General features: G+C 37.3%; 1 protein-coding gene across 2 annotated transcripts in view; it reads right to left on the minus strand.

Moving 5' to 3' along the window:
- usp34 (ubiquitin specific peptidase 34) overlaps positions 1-18,631 on the minus strand; it is a 74,648-nt gene that overhangs the window by 21,779 nt on the left and 34,238 nt on the right. Inside the window, exons 28-54 of one of the 2 annotated variants that reach the window (XM_079614753.1) lie at positions 18,605-18,631; positions 17,876-18,001; positions 16,801-16,923; positions 16,632-16,715; positions 16,324-16,410; positions 15,355-15,555; positions 15,193-15,275; positions 14,524-14,564; positions 14,298-14,422; positions 13,402-13,554; positions 12,193-12,353; positions 9,639-9,943; positions 7,577-7,740; positions 7,236-7,301; positions 7,003-7,149; positions 6,522-6,578; positions 6,282-6,359; positions 4,745-4,839; positions 4,484-4,656; positions 4,249-4,399; positions 3,912-3,990; positions 2,822-2,875; positions 2,353-2,448; positions 2,158-2,222; positions 1,406-1,481; positions 1,222-1,269; positions 1,034-1,099 (exon numbers count right to left, since the gene is read on the minus strand). The exon at positions 18,605-18,631 is cut by the window's right edge and continues 183 nt beyond it. In XM_079614753.1, the coding sequence (XP_079470879.1) occupies positions 1,034-1,099; positions 1,222-1,269; positions 1,406-1,481; positions 2,158-2,222; positions 2,353-2,448; positions 2,822-2,875; positions 3,912-3,990; positions 4,249-4,399; positions 4,484-4,656; positions 4,745-4,839; positions 6,282-6,359; positions 6,522-6,578; positions 7,003-7,149; positions 7,236-7,301; positions 7,577-7,740; positions 9,639-9,943; positions 12,193-12,353; positions 13,402-13,554; positions 14,298-14,422; positions 14,524-14,564; positions 15,193-15,275; positions 15,355-15,555; positions 16,324-16,410; positions 16,632-16,715; positions 16,801-16,923; positions 17,876-18,001; positions 18,605-18,631 (2,931 nt within the window). Of the gene's footprint in view, positions 1-1,033; positions 1,100-1,221; positions 1,270-1,405; positions 1,482-2,157; positions 2,223-2,352; positions 2,449-2,821; positions 2,876-3,911; positions 3,991-4,248; positions 4,657-4,744; positions 4,840-6,281; positions 6,360-6,521; positions 6,579-7,002; positions 7,150-7,235; positions 7,302-7,576; positions 7,741-9,638; positions 9,944-12,192; positions 12,354-13,401; positions 13,555-14,297; positions 14,423-14,523; positions 14,565-15,192; positions 15,276-15,354; positions 15,556-16,323; positions 16,411-16,631; positions 16,716-16,800; positions 16,924-17,875; positions 18,002-18,604 lie in introns of both variants that reach the window. The other variant, XM_079614752.1, reaches the window with a different exon arrangement.

The raw sequence follows: 18,631 nt of genomic DNA on the forward strand, positions 1-18,631 counted from the left end.
TGTGATGGGTAGATGTTGGTTTATGCCATAGCAAATATCATTAAATATATATATATATATTAGGGCTGTCAAACGATTAAAATATTTAATCGCGATTAATCGCATGAATGTCATAGTTAACTCGTGATTAATCGCACATTTTTATCTATTCTAAATGTCTCTTGATTTATTTTTGTCCCATTAATGCTCTTATCAACATGGAAAAGTGGTTTGGCTTGCTTTGTGCAAATGTTTTTTATTGAAAACAACATACTGTGTTCAATTCCACACTAACATTCTCACTTGGAGCAAATAATCTCTCACACAATGTTACAATGTCCATCAATAAAAGGGTGAAAGAAATACTGACGAGGTAACGTTACTGATATTGACGAGTGGGCGTAGAAACGCATCAGCGGTGTGTGTGCTTGGCCATCAAGTGGTATTTCAGACTGGACGATGACAGCTCAGTTCACAACGACACAACACACAGATCACTTTGGTCTTGTCAATTGAACCATTTGGCAACTTTTTAAAAGTAAACTTTCCATTCAGAATCTTATTGGCATCCATTTCGGCGTCTCGCGCTCATCATTCATCCACTCAAAACGTAACGTTAAAGGGGGTCGCACACCGGACGAGAAGCGCAGCGCCTCCTATTTAAAATTCAAACACATTATCGTCTATGAGTGTCCATTCTGCGTTTTTATTGCTGGCCATACACTGAGAAAGTGCGCGTCCGATGTGTGATACGAGTTGTCCTAGACACGGCTCGGCGCTACGCTTCTCGTCCACTCTTTGGCCGGTTCGCAAGCCCAAACAAGTGTGTGCGGCGTGCCTGTTGTTTTGTTTCTGGTCTAGCTAGATCCGGTGTGGTGTTGTAGTTTTAATAAAGTTACTAGTTGTTGCAAAAGCATGTGAAAAAAACTACAAAGTTTGCTAGGCGTTAATGGGTTTGTGTTAACGCCGTTAATAACGCGTTTAACGGACAGCCCTAATATATATATATATAATTGGAAGTCTATGCAATGTCCTCAAACTGTGTGTGTGTTACCTCGCAGGCAGCTTGGTTGTTGTTAAACTGTTTGGTCAAGAGCTCAATCCACTGCAGCATTGTGGGCTGAGAGAAATAAGCACAAGATGAACTTACAACAAAAAACAACTTTCAAACACAGAAAGCAGCAGAACAACAGAAGTGCATTACACTGAAGATGAGGGGAAAACAGAACAACGCCATCTCACCTTTTCTTTGGAGTGGATGAACGTCTCCAGAACAAACGACGTGCTGAGCTGTGAGAAGAGGAGAGGAAAATTACTTAATATCCAAAAATATGAACCTCAATATTTCCCCGTGGACAATAACTCAAGAGTATAGATGATCAAGTTTAATCATCTGCCCTGATGATGTTCATGTGGACAGACTAACCTTAGCCGTCATGAGCAACACGGATTTAGGATCTGGTAAAGTGCTGGGAATACTGCTGCACAGCTGCCACATGAAACTACAGGGAGACAGCAAAGGAAAATAGAATAATTAAACAAGAAAAAAAGGAAATGAGAATGAGCACAGGTAAAAAACGAAACAAACAAAACAAAAACACTGTGAATTAAAAAAAAAGAGTAAACATTAAATATATATTAAATTAAGTATGTATTAATATATATCTATATATTTTAAATAAATAAAATAGAACAGAAATGTAGATAGACAGATAAAATAAATAATATAAAAGAACATAAAAGGAGAGACCAAAAAAATAAATACAAATATATGGATCATTTTACAGTGAGAAGAGAAGAAAAAGGAAGGGAAGATGAAGGAAAGGGAGAGGAAGAGGACGAGGACAAGGAAGAGGAAGGGAAGTGAATTAAGGGGAAGATGATGAAGAAGGGAAGAGGTTGAGGAAGGGAAGAGGAAGGGAAGAGGAAGGGAAGAGGATGATGATGGGAAGAGGAAGGGAAGAGGATGATGATGGGAAGAGGAAGGGAAGAGGATGAGGAAGGGAAGAGGAATAGGAAGGGAAGAGGATGATGATGGGAAGAGGATGAGGAAGAGGATCAGGAAGTGAAGAGGATGAGGAAGAGGAAGAAGAAGAGAAGGAAGAGGACAAGGAAGAGGAAGCAGAAGGAGAAGAGGAAGAGAAGAGGTTTTGTGAAACTGCTCTACTGTTCTCTCACCCAAAGTATGTGTGTTCAAAGATGTTCTTGTCCTGGAGAAACTGCATGTTGTCGTGCCAGATCCACTGTGTGAGAGAGAGAGAGAGAGAGAGAGCGAGAGAGAGAGAGAGAGAGAGAGATGAAGCGTCAGATAAATGCTCAGCCTGACGGGTGTGTGCAGTGAAGACTGAGGGTGATATACAGTGAAGTCTGTACCTCCAGGAGATCCGGAGAAATGTCGAAGTTAAAGTCCTTCCCATTCTCCTCCTCCACCTCCACTCTCTTATAGAACAACATGTAGGCACTGTGGGTCTGACAGACACACACACACACACGTTACTCACGCTCCAAAGCATTTTACAATATTTTTTTTTGAGGGGGACTTATTTAGATTGATAAACAATAACTTATAATTATATAAAATAATGTATAAATAATGTATTATGAATTATGCTAATAGCTACAATTAATATATATATAAAAAAATAAAAAAAATACTTAACTAAGTTATAATCAATATATAAAACAATATGTAAATATATAATTTATTACTTTATTTATATATAAATATATATATATATATATATATATATATGTAGTATTTATTACTTTAATAACTAGAATTAATATATAAAATAATCATAAAATGTATTATTATTGTTGTTCTTGTTATAAAAAAACCAACCTTCTCAAAGGAGAAATCCATGAACTTGTCTGTGACAGAGTCGTATGTTTTTGTCTGAAATGAGACAAGCATTTCTGAATTAAAACCACATAAATTATCATTTAACCCTTTGGGGACTAAGCCCTTTTTGGTCCGTTTTCTCTATTTTTACATTTGGGCTTATAAACCATATGTAATGGAGATGGAACACCATGTGTTTGGTATCTATGGATTCAGAAGACCCTAAGCTAACATAAGCATGCATGTAATGTGTTTATAAAGGAAGTATGAGTGAAAAATGTACAATAATCGAGAGAATTTCAAAAACAAAAATTTGATTTTTGTCATTTATTACTGAAAATCACCCCTCACACAACAATAGTGAACAGTTTTTGAACCAAAAAAATATTTGTCAAACCCTTTGCTTGACAGACATTTGTCATTGTTCAATCAAATGTGTTAAGAACAATGAAATAAGGAACTTTTTTACAAACAGTCCCAGGCGTGAAAAAGCAGTCTGCTCAGAACTAAATGAGACCTGCTTGCTCTGAAGAACAGACACACTCACAACCTGGCAGATTTACTTTGCAGTAATTGTTCCAGAGCTTGTTCTTGTACTGTCTCTCTCTTATATAGATCTCTGTGCGCTCTGTAATACTCTGCTCCGTTCGCTATCTGTCTCATTCTCCGTCCACATGACGCTGTTTGTTTGCACATGTTGAAGGCTAGAGTCCTCTGATTGGCTAGAATACGTCATGGTAACCTTCTTCTGATTGGGTAAAAAAAAAAAATCCTCCCAGCGGCAATTTTTCCATTGGTGGAGTTTGCCTAACAACATCGATTTCATTGGCCTTTTTATGCAGTGGTATTGCGCAACAGCGAAGTGTGTGTATAATACAAACGGGATATCACTGTTTTCAGCGGAATCTGAGGAAGACGGCAAAAAAGACCGCACCTCTCTATCATTAATAGTTTTGAAGATAATTGCACATTTGTAAAAGTATGCCTTTTTGGGCGGTACCGCCCAATTCGTCCCCAGAGGGTTAAATGACTTTATCCCAAAAGCACAAAGGATGACTTGATTTGGTAGGAAAAATATCAAAATACATACGGTCATCTCTCCACCGAAGCACTCTGAGGCCAGCTGGGCCGAATCAAACGGCTTCACCTCCGCGTCATTAAACAGGTACCTGCAACAGGAAATGACATCATCACTTCAAAAAACATGACATCAAACACATATGTGACCCTGGACCACAAAATCAGTCACATTTATGAGATTTACACATCATCTGAAAGCTGAATAAATAAGGTTTGTTATGTAGGACAATATTTGGCCGAGATACAATTACCAATAACCAACTTTGGGTTAGAATTATTCAATAGCTCTAAATGCATAATATTTTAATTGATTGATGTGTTTTAAACAGAAGAATGTGATAGATCACCATTTGTTATTGCGGTAAGCGTGTGGGTTGATGATGTCCCTGATGAAGCTGTAATAATGGCCGCCGTCTGCCGTGCCCGTGTGCACCGTCACACCGATGAGGTCGTACTCGTAACTCTCCGCCACTTTTGCGTCACCTTCGTCACGGAAACCTGCAAACGAGATCATGATTAGTCGACGGAGAAGACCAACAGATCTCAAAAACGATAAGATCTTCAGCAAAACGAGCGTACAACCTTCCTTCCGGTCTCCCTTGGCCATGAGGAAGTCCTCGGTGTACGGCGTCATGTCGAGCCGCAGCGGGAAAGAAAAGTGCGTGTTTACTTTTTCCTTCATCATGGTCACCATGTTGAACGTGTAGCGCATGGTGTTGAAGCTCAAGATCCGCGGGAGCTTCTTAAAACACGCCCTGAGGGACAGAACGAGACAGTCGTGACATATTCAGGGGCCTCAACAGAAAGATTTCAGCGCTCAGAGGAAGAATAGAGGAACTGTACCGTTTCTCAGCGCGCACTTTCTTCCCGCACTGGGAGCAGGTGTACATGTTATCACCCTCCAGAGTGTCCTTAATGGTCACCTCATCCAGAGACTCCTGAAACACAGAGACACAGATCAGAGGATGACAAGCTGATATCGTTTGACAGTGGTGGTTGTTTTGTTCATATACATGTACGGGTGAAACTCGAAAAATTTGAATATGGTGCAAAAGTTCAACTTAAAAGGAGAAACTAATATATTATATAGACTCATTGCATGCAAAGTGAGATATTTCAAGCCTTTATTTGTTATAATTTTGATGATTATGGCTTACAGTTTATGAAAACCTTTTCACAATATTATAATTTTGAATTTGGGGTTGTCATAAGCTTTAAGCCATAATCATCAACATTATAACAAATAAAGCCTTGAAATATCTCACTTTGCATGTAATGAGTCTATAAAATATATTAATTTTACCCTTTAAGGAGAACTTGCGTATAGACGTAAGTTTGGCCAAACAGTCTTCTCAGTACGGGCTTCAAATTATTGGAACGGTCTCCCTACTGAACTCAGAGAGAGCACCAGCTATTTATCATTTAAATTTACACTTAAGAAATGGATTAAAAACACTCAAAACTGCAATCATCAATAGTTAGGTTTACCTTATCTTAGGTACTGCCCTTCTTTGTATTGTACTTATTATTATCTATTTATTTTCTTAATTAGTTTTCTGTTTCTCATGTATTCTTTTTGTACTATGATGCTGTGTTGATCTGCTAAGGGACTACAGATGAAAATTAGCTCTCTGGCTAACTCTGGCGCATTTACATTTTGGGTGTAAACAAAAAATATGTGCATTGTCCCTTTAAAAAAAAAAAAAAAAAAAAAAAAAACTTTTGCACGATATTCACATTTTTCGAGTTTCATCTGTGTGTGTGTGTGTGTGTGTGTACACATATATATATATACACTGTATATATAGTGACAACATTATTTTCTTGTTGACAACAAGGTTCAAATTGAAATAAGTTTCTTTTATGGTCTTTTTCAGGATTTTTATTGTTTTACAATTATTTTGACCTCATCAAGCTCAATAGTTCAACTCCGTTGTGGCGGACAAAATCATAGGAATTCATTTTTATACATAAAAGATTTTTCTTGGCACAAAGTACAAGAAGAATGACTGTAAATAATGTAGTGTGGTTCGACGACATTTGCTAGTTTAGGTTATTATTAGTCTTTTTTTCCACTGGCCTTCAACCATGTAACAACCAATACAGGAATAAATAAGTATTTCTGAAAATGCACAATCCAATTACAATGTGCAATTTACTATAAGCCACTAGACTAGAGTCTCAGTAATCAAATGTTAAGTATATAAACACCAAACTTGCTGTGGTGAGGTTGAAATGATGCAGTGCTTTAGGGTTAGCAACTACAAATGACTATTGGTACTTTGGTACAACCATCACATATTGAGAATCAGAGGAAACATTTTAAAAATCAGCCATTGAAAAACCCATATTTAAAGGTGTGTGTGTTGTAAACACTCACATAGATGTTCTTCATATCTGCCACCTGACATCTCACGGTGTAAAACTCCTCAGCCGTCTGACTCACATGATCACAGTCCTACACACACACACACACACGCAAAGCGAGATATTAATTCAAATGTGCATATGCAAACTCACAGACACACACATATCCAATCAAAATGCTCATCCATGACCTCTCTCTTTCAGAAAAGACACATCCATATAAGAGTTGCAGGTTCAAACAGCTCAATCTTACCAGTGAAACCACATTGTTGGTGATGACGCCTCCAAACAGTGTTTTTACTGTGTTTTTCTGAAACGACAAACACACAGCTATTAGATCTCTGACTAATTCATTAAACACACTCAAAACCGTGCTTAAGTCAACATGAAATCAAAATGGACAATTCTTGTTTTTATAAAATATTACAGTATTTATTATAAACTATTTATCCATGCACAAGGATGTGCCCTCATAATCTTTAATGAAAATAACTTCCCCTCCCTCTTGCATCTCTTCTCTGATGACGAGGGCGGGGCAACCTGTCACTCAAATTACATCGACCAATAGCAAACCACAATCATCCAATCAATTGCCCATGGTCAAAATCAAGCCCCACTCTACATTTGTTCTTGTTCGAGAAGCAGTTTCACAACAGGGAACTGAAGTTTATCTCTCTCAACTTCCGTTTCATGTCGACTTTAAACACACACACACACACACACACACGTCGTACCAGGTCCTGAGACATCTCCTCGATCTTGGTTATGAGGTCGGTGAAGAACTCGGTCATGTCTTTCTGCTCTCCTGTGTTCAGAGGCTGTTTGTCCATCGTGTAGGTCTTGCAGAAGGGACGAGGGTTGTACGCTTTCCTCTCGCTCTCCTGCGCATGCAGAAACCGTGAAATGACATCACATCTACAGGTCATGAGATCAGATTACTAGCGCATGTAATGAGGCGGTCACGTACCATGAGATAAGTGAACATCTTCTGCAACTCCAGCAATGTGGTCTTATGCTTAATGTCCTCTGAATACTGTAAATAAACAGACACAAGCGTCACACAAACATCTCAAACCATTTAAGATCAAATAATGTAACAGTACGCATGTTATTAGGCTAGCAGAGAATGTACATTTAAATCATTTTAATGCATTTAAGGCAGAATTATGATATGACCCCAATTTTCAATAATCAATGCTAAAAATAATACATCAAAGTAACAGATAATTTGCATAATTATGGGAAGTTTCTGGTTGCAATTGGTGCAAGCTCACAGGTGTGCATTTATTTCATAATTTTATAACTTACTTTAGCAGTGAAGACGGCCTGTCTGGCCTCCGGGATCATGTAGAGCTGTTGGATGGTGGAGGCCAGGTAACACGTGGCGCCCAGGTTAGTCAATCCCACGAAACGACACTCGGCTCTGACGTCATCGTGGGGCCAGTAATCCCACTTATAAGGAGCGTGAGACGCTAAAACAGCAAAACAACACAGCATGACGACATGTTCATTCATTTTCAAACCGTTCATAAATTAGCTTATTCAAAACAATGACGCTTCTGGACGCCGAAGTTTCAAGAATCGATTCCTCATTGTTGTGTTCGATTAGTTTTTTTTGATTGCAGGATCCTAATCTCGCCATGACCACAGGATAAAGGTCGTAGAAAGTAGCCTTCTCATAATCTGAAGCTTTATTTGTAATATAAAGATATATTTTCTATAGCTCTGATTGATTTTAAATTGTAACTTTTGCTATATTGCCCCTGAAATGGGCAGAATACGCTTTAAAAAAAAAACTTATTCGTGGACATCAGTGATGCGCGGGTTGATCCAAAATGAGCGGGTGCCTGCGGTCACCCGCGGTTACGAGTCATCCAAAAATATTTTTAATGATATTCGGGTCGCGGTCGGTCGGGTCGTTTGAAATAAAGATGCCAATTAAACCTTTGTAATTTATATAGTACTAGACACAATGTTCTATGAAATACATAGGCCAACTACACTTTATTGGCTGAATAACTGCGCGAGGATGACGCACGAGCTCAGTCAGAGATGACAGTGGGAAATCCTTATTTACCTGAATGTTGAGCGCATTATTAACTTTTGAATAAAAGCTGACGCGGGACAAAATGCCCGATTTCCCAACACGTTGAACTGAGCAATGCCATTGTGCCATTTTAATAGGCTACTTTTAAACGGATACAGCTCAGTAATGTCAGTTTTATGTATTTGCTGAGAGGGGGCGGGGGGGATTTTTGTTGGGAAAGTCGGGGGAGAGACGCACACTTCGATTAGACTGGATAAACACATGCAGCATCTTAATTGTTAAGAAAATGAAACGAAATAAATGAATAAATCAAGCCTTTATTACAAAACACTAGGCGATATCAGCATTCAGAAAAATGTGCACCCCTAGTTCCTCCGTCTATGGCCCATGACGATGAGCATTTACTAGCTACTTAAAAAAAAACGCGGGTCAGGAAGCGGGTCGGGTACAATATTTTCTTTCTTTTTTTTTGCGGTCCAAGTTGCGAGCGGGTTAGTTGAAAACGTCGGTCGGGTGCGGGTTGTTTATACATTGACCCGCGCATCACTGGTGGACATGCATTTATAGCATGGGCGGAACAAGATACGAATGGTCTAAAAAACATGTGCACTGTTCAGTCGGATGAAGTTTACTTTAACTGTATGCTTTGCACAGAATTAAACCGTACACTGAAATAAAATAACCAGAACATTAACAACAACACTGATATAAGAGCGCGTGGTTTATCTGTCAATCAGATGCATGTGGAAGTTGCGTTTTTTTTACTATAGCAAGTAGGCTCTCGGCCACTGATCTGTGCTCTCGACACGCTTTCTTTAAGAATTATAATTGGCTAATAGAAAGAAATGTAAAAAAGAAAAAACGCATTTTATTTCAAATGGAAATAAGATCAAGACCCTCGATCACATCATGATCTATTATCTCTTACAAGTCCGTGCAGCGCTCAAAATTGTGGACAACATTTCACCGTAAAATCAGTGTGTAACGATCTAGCCGAAAGAACCTTTTCGTGGACTTCTAATCACGAATGAGAGGAGAATTAAGAATAAGCTTTGTAGAAATGAAAATAAAAAAGGTTTTAAATGAAGAGTCGATTCCCGTCCCTTAAATTAGTTTAAAGCAATATGGAGTAAATTTAGGGCAGAATGTGAATTTCCAAAAGCATTTCATGTCAACTTCCTGCATGTCTTTTAATGCTTATGAGAGATAAAAAAAACTAGCAAAACCAATTTATGAGGACATCCTTGATAATAAAAAAAGTTTAATTAGTTTTCTCTAATGTTATCTTAATCTAAATTAAGGGGTAAGAATAAAAAAAGTCACCCTGCATGTGCTGCGACATGACCCAGTTGTGCAGGAGTCTGTAGTTCTCCACCGAGCCCTTGACCACCTCCACCAGCAGGTCGTAGGCGGCGGCGCGGGCCGCGGGACTCTTGCATTTGGGCTGCTGACGGTCCTTCAGGCTGGGCAGCAGGAACAGCAGGTCATACGTGTCCCTGAGGAACTCCTGACCCTCCCGCGAGAACTTAAACGGGGGCTTGTGCTTCAGGACGCTGGTGGCCAGACGCAGGAGACCCGTCAGACCGTCGTCCTCGATCGCCCCGTCCTGCTGGTCCAATATCTCACGACTGCAAGTGGAAAAACAACGACATGCTGTACAAAACGGTTCAATACGGTGCTTGAAAAGCATTTGGACACATGAAAGACTGTTTGTGCTTAACGGGGTGGTATGACCCTTTTCACAAGATGTAAAATAAATATTTGATGTCTCCAGAGTGTGTATGTGAAGGTTTAGCTCAAAATACCCCACTGATAATTGTTTATAGCATGTTAAATTTGTCCCTTTTTGAGGGTGAGCAAAAATGTGTTGTTTTGTGTGTGTCCCTTTAAATGCAAATGAGCTGCTGCTCCCGGCACAGGGGGCGGAGCTACAACAGCTCGAGTGTTAGCAGCTCTGATTACCTCACACAGATATGGAGGACCAAACCTGCAGAAATTAAAAATGAATAGATAAATTAATAAATAGATAAATAAATGTGATAAATAGATAAATAAATGTGATAATAGGAAAATAGATAAAGGAATAAACGACATGATAAAATAAATATGACTAATTTTTAATACAATTTATTTTTGTATTAAAAATATTTTTGTTATTCCCCTTAATGTATTATTTTCTGCTTTTATACATTTTTACATTTAAAAAATCATTTTAACTTATATTTATTCGTTATTTATTTATTTATTTTTATATAGGCTATTTATTCTTACATTTATTGTTTAGATTTATTTATTTATGTATTAATTTATTTATTTCCACATGTATTTATTTTTTGCTTTATTTATTTATTGATTCATTTATTTTTACATTTCCATGTGTAACATGGAAATGAGGAAGGCGGTCCTTGTGTAGCTTCAGTGCATCATTGGCTGAGAGCTCACGAATAGAATTGTCAGGCCAGCTAATCGATAGTAAGGAGATTTTTCAGACCCTGGGTTTAGGACACCCAGAGTCAGGGAGCGGGGCAAGGAAAAAGGTTGGGAACCACTGACCTTAGATCATACAATTCTTGTCATAGAAAATGTTTAATAACATATTATAGAAATTGGTTGTTATTGTTCAGAAGTTTTTTTTTTTTTTTTTTGCCAGCTAAAAGCAAGAAAAATAAAACATGTCAAGTTGACAGGTCAGAATTGTTTTTATTGCACTTCTGTTACTATCCCCTTCACTTCTAAAATTAAAATGATGGCTGGTTTGTTTACTTTCCTACGCGTTCTAGCTGAAGTTGCAAGACTACCGTATTTACGCCTTACAACAGAGAAAGAGGATTTGCAAGACGAACAAGCTTGCCTTTCTTCTGGCTGTTCTTCGACGTTCATGTTGGCATCTAATCTAAACAACACATAGTAATTTGATGCGTTATCAACTTAATTTGCTAAATTGCGCAACTCTTTAGCTATTTGTAAAACGTCCGCCATAGAAGGCCACACACCTGTCACCACCACCCGACGTCACTATACAAAGACAGAGTAATCGAGCAAGCGCTTCAATCAACGATGAACCAATGGTAAGCAAGACCAACCCACCTAATTATCATACAAGACAAATAAATGAATCAATAAATCTAAAAATAAATACATGTGGAAATAAATAAATGTATAAATAAATGTAAGAATAAATATAAAAATAAATAAATAACCAATAAATAAAAGTTAAAAGATTTTTTAAAAATGTATAAAAGCAGAAAATACATTAAGGGGAAAAGTAATACAAAAATAAATTAATTTTATTTTCATATTTATTTTATCAAGTCGTTTATTCCTTTATTTATTTTAATATTATCACATTTATTTATCTATTTGTCACATTTATTCATTTTTAATTTCTGCAGGTTTGGTCCTCCATACACAGACACACACTGAAATGTCAGAAACTTAAAAAATATATATTTTTTTAAACTGGAGTCGGGGGCGGGGTTTATGTAAATTTTAGGGTTTGTGATGTCACTAAGCCGGGAGGAAGCTCATGTAGTCCTTATCAGTCGTTTGTTGTAGTCCTTAAAAAGCAATTTCTTTAAAAGCAAACATCTCCCTTTGCTTTGAACTTTGAGCGTTGTGACCTTGCAGATGTTGTTTATGCTCAAACATCAACATTACACACTAACTAAAGTTAGAAAAGTGAAATCATACTCAACCACCCCTTTAAATACTATGATTTCAGTTTGATTTTAAGGTGTCCAAGCATAATGCTAAGAGTAAAATATCACTCTAGTCTAACTAATAACATTTGTTTGCTTGAGGTTGTGCTCTGGAGGGCTAGATAATGCGTTTAGACCGAAACTCATCCAGTAACGGGAGCAGGAGGAGCGTGTTTGACCTGCGGATGCAGTCGGCGAGGTGTCGGGCCAGGGCGTCCAGGTCCAGCAGGGTGGTCTGACTGGCGTCCTTCACATGGATGTTGTCGATGAGTTTACAGAGCAGCCAGAAGTATTCCTTACAGCCGGTGCGAAACATGGCCTCCTCCTCAAAATCCTCCACCTGACACCAACACACACAAATACACTCAATTAAAGAAATAAAGCACCCAAAAATGCAATGGGTAAATAACACTGCGTTAGCACCGGTGTTGTTATCGTTAACTAAATCTTACGGTATGTTTAAACGACAACAACGTACTAAAAAATATCCCATTCACATGGATCCACAAAAACGTCTAAAAATGCTGAAGTTGCCAATGTCACCGTTCTCACAAAATCACGTTTTTGTAGTTTACACGGAGACGTTAACGGTATCGTTTTCAAAAACAATAAGCCCTATAAAATCTAAAGACTTTTTTTTTCTTTTTTTAAATAAAGCTGAAATAAAATAAAATAAATATTAGATGGAAAACTATGGAAGCTTGTTTCTGCAACAAAATTAAATTAGGTATATAAATTAAAATAGAAAAGATAATTGCGCCATTTTATCTAGCAATTTTTTAATTTTTTCCTACATTTATGCCTTTACAAATCTTGTCAGAATTGTAGATATATACTCGCAATTGCACAAATAATAAAGTCCGAATTGACAGATAAAATGCAGAAATTACCCTTTTTCATAGAAAACTTAAACTAAACAAAAAATAGCAACACAAATTTGTTTCAAGTTGATGTACTGAAATTACTAAAAATGAAATAAAATTATTTAGAAATATATATTAAAAAAATAACAAGAATAACAAAAGCACATAATACAATTACCAAAAAAGTACTAAAATAAACAGAAAATCCCCAAAACATTTTTTTAAATATATATATATATATATACATATACATACTATATATACTACTGTGTGTGTATTTATATATATATATATATACATATACATACTATATATACTACTGTGTGTGTATTTATATATATATATATACACACACAGACACATTTGAAGTGGATCAAAACCTTTCATCGAAGTTATACATTTTTTTGAATAATACCCGTTCTCGTCTTAGGACAACTTTAATGAACTCTTTTGAGCCACTTATATATATATATATATATATAAAAGCTATAGCAGTTTGAAGACACTGTCAGTGTGTGTACTGACCCTGAGGGGTTTGAGGGCCTGTGCGTCGGGCAGGAACTTGAGCAGCGTGGACGCGGCGAGCAGCAGGAAGGATCGGTTGATGGATTCTCCTCCTTCCAGACCCGACAGAGAGAGCTTATACAGGCCACTGCACGCCTCCTGACGCACCGCCGTCTGCACACACACACACACACACACACCTCTGTCAGCACAGGAGCATTACTCCAGCTCAACCAGTAGAGCACGGTGATAGAAACACTAAGGTCATGGGTTCGATTCACAGGGAATGCATGACCTCAGAAAACATGTTTACCTTGAATGCATTGTAAATGCCATTGATATTCATTTTTATAAAAATATATATGTTATGCATTTGATAGACCACTAAAGCGTTTTAGTCTATCAAATGCATAAAAAATTAAATAAAAATGAATATCAAAGGCATTTACAATGTATTTAACTTTCTGAATATGATGCATCATACATTATTTTGAAGGATGTAGGGTGGACCTTGGGCTGAAAAGCTGTGATTTGATTGGTTAAATGTGATAGTTCCCCGCCCACATGACCCAATTACAGCAGAATCAGAGGAAAGACTCAAACAGCAGAGAATGGCATTAGCAAAATCATGGTCATGTGATTAATTCCCAGGGATAAAATAAATGAATGAACGAAAAAAATGTGTACAAAAAAACTTGAATAAACAATTTAAGTTGCTGTGGATAAACTGCCAAATGCATAAACTTACATTTTCAGAATATGTTACAATCCACAAATTATTTTGTGAGATCTAGGGTGGGGCTTAATTATATACACTGGGCTGAATGGCTATGATTTGATTGGTTAATGTAATCGTTCCCCACCTAAATGGCATTAATTAGAACAGTAACAGAGGAAATCCAGATTGGTTGGTTTACCTCGGGTATGAGCAGCGTGAGCTTCTTCAGCCAGTCGTGCAGATGTTCGCTGTCGGCCAGGCTGGACTTCACCAGAGAACAGCAGTGAGCCCAGCTCACCAGCAGCCACATGGAGTAATGAGTCACTGCACACACACACACACACACACACACACATCACCAGCAGTGAGTAATGAGTGGAGGAAATCAAAAACCTTCAAAGACATATAACCAATCACGTGCTTACCCTCGTGCCTGGATCTGTGATCTGATTGGGCCTTCAGAACCCTGCAGGAAAATCAGAAGACAGAAGGTAAAAAATAGACTGGAAACACTCTGAAGAATATATATATATATTGTTTAATACTAAATATCAATAAGTATCAATAATTATATATATATTTATATATAAAATAATATTTTTTTCTAATAAGTATCTCTAAAGAGTTCAGTGAAATTAAAAATACAATATTTTACAGTTTGTGTGCACTGTATTTTTAAGCTTATTAGAGTATCAATTTGTTGTAATTATTTATAAATATAATTTTTATTATAATAATATTATTTAAATAATAGATTTAATTTATTTTCATTTATTTTGTTATATATGTTATGAATGACATATATATTATTGTTAAATATAATGATATAATAATAATAGCATAATATATAAATATATATGAAATAATAATTTTTATACTGATAAGTGTCACTAAAAATAATTCAGTGAAAATTAAAAATACGATATTTTACAGTTTGTGTGCACTGTATTTGTACATTTATTAAGAGTATTACTGTGTAAGCCTAGCAAAATGGCAGTGTTAAACTCAATCAATTATAAATGGAGACGTGTGTGTGTGTGTGTGTGTGTGTGTGTGTGTGTGTGTGTGTGTGTGTGTGTGTGTGTGTGGTTCACCTGTGCGCCAGATTGTCGTATGTGTAGGCCACGTTGATGAGCCGCTGGATGAGGTTGGTGCCTTGAACAAGACTTAGAAAAACCTGACAGAGAAGGACAATATGTCAAAATTAGTGACAGCAAACATTCACACACACAGAGAATTCAGAAGCAGGTTCACACCTCTGTAAGACGGGGTATATGCAGGCCCTTCCCATGATCCCCGGTGGATTTGCGGGACTTCCCTGGCCACGCCCTCTTTCTCTGAGTGTCCGTGAGACCAGACCAGGCAAACACATCATGATACGCCAGGTCCAGATCGGCCGGATCCACCGCAAACTGACAAATGAGTTTCAGAAGACACGCCAGACAGTCCAACAACCACTGCAGAGAGACGAGACAAGAAAGATGATATTCATAACTGTTCATTCAAAGGCAGACGTGGGCAAATCTCACAAAGAAAATGTCCTGGGTCACATCAAAGTCATTAGAAAAGATGAAAAAATAAACCTTTGATATGAGCAAATGTTACATGAACGATAAGTCTTTATACACACATTACCTCGAAAAACTCTTATTTTTGTAATAAAAAATAAAATATATTCTCATTGTTAGAAGAAAAAAATAAGCCCTTTTGATATGAGCAAATGATATAGCCAGTGACATTTTATAAATTATCTTTAAGACAATTATGCACATTTCCTCAAAAAACTATTTTGTAATGCAAAAATAAACATTTAAAAATAGTTTAAAATTTTTAGAAGAAAAAAAACTTATTTTTTTTATATTTATGATATGAGCAAATTTATTTTATAAAAATTATGCACTAATGCAAAAATTGAAATATATATATTTGCATTAGTATAATTTATTCAGACCTATCCTGAATATAATATGATTTGTTTTAATTAAAATAAGCAGACATTCAGTTCAACAAATTCAAGCATTATTTATATCTACACTACGATTACAAAATTAAAATCACAATATATATTTGTTTTGCATTACAGTATAAAATTTTCCAGATTATAGTAAAAAAATCATATCATAATGGCAAAAATCTCAATGATTAAATAAAAAAAACAAAAATAAAAAAAAAACATGCTTTTTTTTTTTACTTCCCTTTGCCACAGACATGTTCTTGACACTCACCACTGTCCAGGATTCTTGTTCTTTCGGCTCTAAAATCGCAGAGTTAAAAATGTCCAGCAGAAGCTGAAGGCCTCCAGACGACACAAACTACAAGAGAGACACTTGAGGAATGAGTGATACAGAGACATGCGTCCAGCTCAAACACACACCATACAGTCAAATCAGAGCTGGATTATGCCACTTGTAATTGTACAGCTGTATGTTCATTTTACTAAAACCTCTTCATTCGGAGTTCCAACTTATAATCTAGTTTAGGAACAATAACAACAGATCCTTTTCAGTGGAAGTGTGTGAAGAGGCGTTTGTACCTTGCAGCTCCAGGTGTTCTTGCTGTTCTCAATCTGTTCCTCACTGGAGTCGTCAGAGTCTGGATACAGATCACTGTAACTGCCCTGAAACACACACACACACACACGTCTCATGAGAAGCTTTCATTAACAGAGCCGCACGTGTGGAGGAGAAGGTGTCAGTGTGTACCGTAGACTCGCGGTGAATCCTGCGGTTGGGTTTGCCCAGGGCTTCTATGATCTCTAAAGCGTAAAGCAGCTTATGGGGGCTCTTGATCCTCAGCAGATCCTTCCAGCACAAACCGTCAGATCCCTAAAGTCACAGTGAACACAAATAAACTTTCATGCAAGTTTGTTATGCACTGGTCAATTTAAGGATTTTGGGCTATTTGGCTTTTCATAACCTGTTGTTTAAGACACTTTTAAAGGGATAGTTCACCCAAAAATGTAGATCCTGTCATCATTTACTCAAACCTGTATGAGTTTCTTTCTTCTGCTGAACACACAAGATGATATTTTGAAGAATACAGGAGGTAACCAAACAGTTGATGGACCCCATTGACTTCCATGGTATTTTTTCCCATGCTATGGGGAAGTCAATGGGTTACGTCAACTGTTTGGTTACCCATATTCTTCAAAATATCATCTTGTGTGTTCAGCAGAAGAAAGAAACTCATACAGGTTTTAAATTTTTGGGTGAACTATCCCTTTAATTGTAATTGAAATCTACAGATGCAAACAGATAAAGTGCAGTAAAATACACTATACATATTTATAAAGGCTTTTTCCAAGGAATTTTCCAAATAATTAGTTTTTTCTCATTCACAGAGAAACAAATCCCCACTTTAGTGGCCCTTACACACACCAAACCTTACAGTTTTATACCCATCAATATTTTTAAACTTAATTTGCCTGATTTTATAAACAAAAATTATAAAAAAAAATACATGGTGATAATGTACTTTGTTATGGCTGTTGACAGGCTGTTTTTTGATTTATGTGATAAAAACTTAAAACTTTACTATGTCAACAAAATGAAACAACATATTTGAACCTGGCTTTAACCATTGATCAGATTGCACTTCTGAAAACATGCAAATTAGTGCATATTTAATTTGATTTGCATATTTACACAACATTTCTGGAAACTTGAAATAAATGTATTTTTTTATTCTTAATGTTATCATTCAACTCGGGAAAGTATAGTGTACATTTTTTACCCTAATTACCTAGGATCAATGGTAAACATGGATCATGTGACTGACCGTGTCATCGGAGATGTTCTGGAAGGCCTGGAGCATGCTGGGACACGTGGGCAGCAGCATGAGCAGCTCCCACACACGGCGGGAGAGATTCTCCGCGTGGAGGTGCAGCTCCTCACACCGAACGCTCTGCAGGAGGAAAACATACTGTAAAAAAAAATATGGACAGTGTTCGGGACGTCAACCGTAGGTTTCTGATGAGCATTTTTGAAGCCCAAAGTGGGCGGAGCCGACCGTCGCCATCTTGGCAGCAAACGAAAATGGGCAGTGAGGCGGATTATCAGAGGTGGCGTGACTCTAACAGACAGCAGACAAACGGATAGTAGTGACAGCAGCGGCAATCCACCTGTCAATCAAGTGGCCACGCCCTTAATTATGCAGAACTTTAAGCCTTAATATAATTTAAACGGATGAGTTATAAAAAATGTCACCCCCCTCACAGTTGTCATGAAGGGCACAATTATCTATATAGACCAAAACCACCTTTTGTACCAGGCTGTAAACACTTTATTTTCTGCTGTAAAGTTGGACATTTTAACATGGGTGTCAATGGGATTGACTCTCTTCTGGAGCCTGTCTCTAGAGGCCAGTCGATGAATTGCAGTTTAAGTCACTTCCCTGTTAGATTCAACAGAGAGAGACCGGAAGGTTGCCGCTTGGAGGAAACGCACTGGATTGGACGCTGGTTTAACTCCGGCTGGAGCGTGTCAGAGGTGTGGAGCGGGACGTTACCTCAGTGCTGTGCTGGGGTCTGTCGGG

This window comes from Phoxinus phoxinus (assembly GCF_949152265.1).
Source record: "Phoxinus phoxinus genome assembly, chromosome: 6".
In the NCBI taxonomy this organism is placed as follows: domain Eukaryota; kingdom Metazoa; phylum Chordata; class Actinopteri; order Cypriniformes; family Leuciscidae; genus Phoxinus; species Phoxinus phoxinus.